Below are 5,420 nucleotides of genomic sequence, written 5' to 3'. Positions count from 1 at the left end.
AGCAAGGCAAAAGCAATGCAATAAAAACAACAGAAAGCACAACAGTGAGGCCCAACAAAGCCAGACAAACGAAGATAAGAGTTAAACCCTAATAAAACAGTACAATAGATGAAACAATAAAACCAATTATTACTATAAGAACAAACTAAGAAATTAAATACATATAAATGTAATTAAATAATAACAACAATAAAATAAAGCAGCAACGCACTAAAAAGACAACACCACTAAAATGCCAGTTTGTAAAAATGGGTCTTAAGAAATTATTGGAATACATATATGAACAAATTATGAAAAGGTTATATTGGACATGAGCACTTTCACAATACTAGTAAATAGTATGTCTGTTATTGACCGCTTGGTGGCAGTAGTGTAAGCCCGTACAGTCGGCCGGAAATAAAACAAGCGTGGGCTGTGACGTCATCTCCGAGCGACGCTTGAGTCTCCCGATTTCACCATGGCCGAAACTGAAGCTGAGTATGTGAATGTTTTTTTTGTATCATATCTAAGTCCATCCGTTCTTTCTCTTCATGTAGTTGTTATGTTTAAAGTCTCAGTAAGAATTATACGTATTACCGATTCTACCGAGACTAATATTTATCGGGCTGATGGTGAGAAAAGGCTGTTTCTAGCGGGCTTGGTTTCACATGGGTCCGAGTGTACATTACGGAGATGTAGCCACAGCTCGCGCAATGCAGCGCCAATATTTGGCACTAGTTGTGTGCAATTGAAATGACAGTTGTGTCTTCTGTTCACTTTTTCGGTGACATTCACGGAGCAAAGTTACCAACACTAAACCGGAAAACCGGAGCTGCTAATTGGTTCTGTCCGGACTGAGACGCACGGTTACTCTGACCAATGCTACATTAGCACAATGAGCTCTAGCTGGACTGTTTATCAAACGCTTGTGTGTGTGTGTGTGTGTGTGTGTGTGTGTGTGTGTGTGTGTGTGTGTGTGTGTGTGTGTGTGTGTGTGTGTGTGTGTGTGTGTGTGTGTGTGTGTGTGTGTGTGTTTTATCAGATCAAAGAAAGTGATCAAGCTGGTACCCGAGTATCTCCTGAAGAAGAGGAAAGCGTACCAGGCCATCAAAGCCACGCAAGCCAAGCTCGCGCTGCTTGAGAAGAGAAAGGTAAGTGATCACTGAGTGTTAGGAGGTCAAATACAGGTGTTCAATGTGCACTTAGATCCTGCAGTCTATTTAGCTACACGTGTATGTCTGTGTGGTTCCAGGTATCTAAAGGCAAACCGTTGAAGTTCAAGCGTTTGGAAGACTTCTTGAAAGCCAGCCACAGGAGGCACCGCGATGACACCCGCATCGAGAGATCACAGCACAGGCCGCCGGCCCCTCTGCCTCCGGCCAAGAGCAAGCTGGCCTTCGCAGTCCGCATCAGAGAGTGAGTGATTTGACTCAGAAGGGTGTTTGGAGCACAATGTCTCTCTCTATAGTCATGTCTGTATAAAGGGGTGGGCTGCATGGGAATTCATCAAAGGCTGAAAAAGGTCTTCAATACGTCCTGTAGATCACTGACAATTTCCTAAATTTTTAGGTACAGAGCACCCGGTGACATTAGTTGGGATTGCATTCCCATGTTTTCCTCAAAAGTGTGAAAGACATTTTACTTCCTCGCCCGTTTTTTAAATGTTCCTTTATTAGCAATGAGTGCTAATAAAGGAAGCGAGGTTAAAATCAGCTTGTTTTTAAAGGGACAGTTCACCCGAAAAGGAGCGGGTCTCTACGCCGGTATCTCCAAAACAAGGCAACTGGCATCAAGACAATCTACTCTATTCAATTCCATTTTTATTTATTTAGCCACGTATCACAATTTTGCCACAGAGGACTTAACTAACCTTGCATCAGAAAAGGAAGCTCAACAAAAACACCCCTTTAATGGGGGGAAAAATGTCTGTCTGAAAGTCAATGAGTGTTTTGATTGGATGCCTGAAATAAGGTCTAGTTAACACAAGCTGAAGAGATTTTAAAGTTTTGTTCTACAATATAAACATGTAATGGGAATGCCCCACTCTTCAATTTTGAAGCTTTCACGTGTCTTAAAGGGGGTTGCTAAATGAGGCCGCTAATCGTCATCACGCCGACTATTTCACCTTCACCGCCTCGTTGTTTTTCCTCACACTCGTGCCAGCGAGGTGTTGTTGCTTTACAGCCCAACGTTAGCTTTTTTTACTCCTGCCGATTGCATTTGCGCTTTAAAAAAATCGTAAAAAGTGGTGTTTATTTGTGAAAGATTAACTTGCTGAATAAAATGTGCGAGTATCATAAACGTTTGTTTGTCACGCAGTTTATTTTCTGCAAAAATCCAATGGAGAAATCCCATTGGCTTTTTGTCAAGGGTACCAGTGTGATGCTTCACGGGTTGGCCTACAAAAATATGTCACCCCTGCTTATAAATGAACAAACCCTTGCTGTAATCTCTTTGGCTCTTAAAACCCAATCTCATTGGTCATAACAATCTGAAATATGAGACAGATGGCCTATCGGCTATGAAAAGACGTCTGGTTTCGATCGTCTGCTGATCGATTCGTTAAAAATACACTGATACTGATCTTTGAGGATCGGGACATCCCTGAACTTACCTGAATGGAGGAGATCTCCCCTAAGGACCATCTTGCGGTCTACACATCTAAAACTCGTCCAGGTCTGAGATAGAGAGCTGTCACTTTGATAACATCAGATGTTGTGCGCTCCGGTGAATGAAACACCCGGCTGTGGTCGTTTAAACGTGTACATAATGAAAACACCGTTTCCAGTCCGGTCAACACGGCTCGTCCTCTCTCCCGCTAGGATCAAAGGCGTCAGCCCCAAAGTGATGAAGGTGGTCCAGATGCTGAGGCTGAGGAAGATCTTCAGCGGGGCCTTCGTCAAAATCAACAAGGCCTCCATGGCCATGATGAAGGTTGTGGAGCCCTACGTGGCCTGGGGGTGAGTAGCTTTAGCTCGGATCCAACTCCGTTACGTTTGTTACCGCGTGTTCTAAACGCAACGCTTCCAACCAGATTCCCCAACTTGAAGTCCGTCCGCGAGCTCATCCTGAAGAGGGGACAGACCAGGATCGGCAGGAGGAGGGTCCCCCTCACGGACAACAACTTCATCGAGCAGCACATGGGTGAGTCTCCCTCACGGTGTCGCGTCCGGCTGAAGCCTCAACGGTCAATCCAAAGCAAGCGTGTGCCATCGGCCTCCGGCACACATTTTCACACCGTTGTAGGTGTTGAAATGCAGAATGACTCACCGATATATACACTTTTTTGAACATATAATACAAGTAACGTTTAATTAAACCATGTCAAAATAATTAAGGTCAGTGTCATAATCAAGAAGCCTCACAGTCATAATATTTCATTCTGTATATACTTCAGCTCATGCTTGGTGAATATGAAGAAGTTACTGCTCTCCTAGCCAAAAGTACAAGCAGGATGCTACGTTTTCTACCGGTATCCCCCTCTCTATAACGCACCGACCAGAAAGAATGCGTGTCCCAGATTAACATTTGCTAGGAATAAAGAAATCTATTTACCAAGCTTATTAATTATGATCTGAAGTATTTACAAAGTGGAAAACGTGACGGGAGGGCACATACTGTGTGTTATGGAGGGGGGGGGGGGGGTTGCTGTGCATGAATTGGCAGACTGCATGTTACCTGAATTGTTTGTTAGGAAAAGTAGATCCTGTAGATGTAACGGAGGGGAGCAGTGTGTTCAAGTGTTAACATTATCGAAGGTGTATTTGAATGAACAAATTCCTTACAAAAGGTTGAGTTGCACTGAATTTGGATCCGGCTTAATTAGAACAGGATTATAATTTATTTATATTTTAAATATAACTAAATACTTTTTCTAGAGTGGCAACGGTAATGTTTTCAACAGCAAAGTCATTATAAAGTCCTAAATATCTCACTGGAAAAACAAATCTAAAATGTTTATAAAATAAATCCCATTTCTGAGTGAAGTTTAGAAAGAATGAAGAACTCAGATGTCGGTCATTCCTCCTGGCGTGTAGATCGATGAGTCGTGTGCTCCTTTTGCGGAACCTCATTGAGATGACATGAAACACTAAAATTAATGATTTAAAATAATCCGCTTGTTGCTGTTTTCCATTTCCTTGTGTGGGATGTAAGCGTAGTAGTGTAGGTCCACTGTCACTGAATTTATGAGTTGCATAAATGAGGCAGACGGCGTTTTCTCACAGTGGCAGTTGTAAATTTAACAGAACGTCTGCCCGGTTCTGACACCTGTTTCCCATCACCTCCCCCGTCTCTCAGGTAAATACGGCATCATCTGCCTGGAGGACCTCATACACGAGATCTACGCAGTCGGCAAGGGTTTCCGGGCCGCCAACAACTTCCTGTTGCCCTTCAGGCTGTCGGTGGCTCGCCACGCCGCCAAGGACAAGGCCGGGCTCCTGAAGGACCTGGGGAACCCCGGATTTCGCAACACGGGCATTAACGCCATCATCCGGAAGCAGAACTGAGGGAGGAGCGCCGCAGGGCGGACACTCGGGCGCTATGGGGATGCTTGAGGAGCAAACGCCAACGACAAAATATTCCTTTTTGTTGTTGTTCCTTTAGCAGAGAAGCTCACGGTTTCACCCACAGTCGTATTTAATACACGTGTTTCTGTTGTGGTTACAAGCTGGGAGCAGAAGGACCTGAAGTGGAGTCTCATTAACTTACGTTTAAAAAAAAAAATGTATACCATGTAGTGCCCCTGACTACAGACTGATGGAAGCTGCTTGGTGAAAAATAATATTTTGAAAAGATATTGTCTGTTAAAAGGAAAACTTCCCCCACAAAATATGTTTGTATATCAGTTACTGTGTTCTCACCTACCTCCACAGAGAAGAATTCAAGGTGACAGTGTGAGTAGTTTGATGTACAAATGTATGTTTTTTTTTTTTGGTTGAAGTATTCCTTTTTAAAGGGTGCTTACTTGCGACGCGTGTTATTCCTCAGTTTGTCAGAGGAGCGGATCAGCACTGTGCTGGTATAATATCAGTCATTGAGCCTCACGCCCACCTACAGCTGATTCATTCACTACATTCAGTAGTGTTCTGTGTGGAAACATGTCTTTTAAAATCTGTTTGACATGGATTTATGATTCACTGTTGATATTTTTATTTTTTATTTTACAATAAATAAATAAAAAAAATGATCCATTTTTTTTTTTAAGCGTTTTTTTTTTTTACACATAATGAGATGTAGAAATTACAACAAGGTGTTTCTCCACAGGAAACTTAACACCCCCAGTTGTGTTACACTGTTACTATTAATTCAAGGAGACGCATGAGTCACCAGCCGTAGGAGGAGAGGGGGGGGGGGGGGGGAGAAACCTATGCAACTGCGCTTTCATCGAGTGCGCACTGGGAGAAATGGAGGATGTCGCGCGGTGGTGGATGTAGTGAGCT

The 5,420-nt window shown here is 43.2% G+C and overlaps 1 protein-coding gene across 1 annotated transcript; it reads left to right on the top strand.

The window, feature by feature from the left end:
- The first annotated feature begins 394 nt into the window (after nucleotides 1-394).
- On the top strand, nucleotides 395-5,173 carry rpl7l1 (ribosomal protein L7-like 1). Its single transcript, XM_076084280.1, has 6 exons — nucleotides 395-477; nucleotides 1,022-1,130; nucleotides 1,232-1,395; nucleotides 2,802-2,939; nucleotides 3,014-3,123; nucleotides 4,279-5,173. The coding sequence occupies exons 1-6, from the start codon at nucleotides 458-460 to the stop codon at nucleotides 4,485-4,487; spliced, it is 750 nt and encodes a 249-aa protein (XP_075940395.1). The 5' UTR covers nucleotides 395-457; the 3' UTR covers nucleotides 4,488-5,173.
- Nucleotides 5,174-5,420: the final 247 nt, after the last annotated feature.

The sequence above is a fragment of the Anarhichas minor genome, unplaced genomic scaffold (genome assembly GCF_050575085.1).
Source record: "Anarhichas minor isolate MPS153535 unplaced genomic scaffold, ASM5057508v1 ptg000136l, whole genome shotgun sequence".
In the NCBI taxonomy this organism is placed as follows: Eukaryota; Metazoa; Chordata; class Actinopteri; order Perciformes; family Anarhichadidae; genus Anarhichas; species Anarhichas minor.
Note: the sequence above shows the minus strand (reverse complement) of the source record. Positions and strands in the feature narration are given on the sequence as shown.

Bases quoted from the DNA above. Each gene is read 5' to 3' on its own strand.
- rpl7l1 (XM_076084280.1), top strand. From the start codon at position 458: ATGGCCGAAACTGAAGCTGA. The intron at 478-1,021 runs GTATGTGAATGT...GTGTTTTATCAG, and splicing joins ATGGCCGAAACTGAAGCTGA to ATCAAAGAAAGTGATCAAGC. The intron at 1,131-1,231 runs GTAAGTGATCAC...GTGTGGTTCCAG, and splicing joins CGCTGCTTGAGAAGAGAAAG to GTATCTAAAGGCAAACCGTT.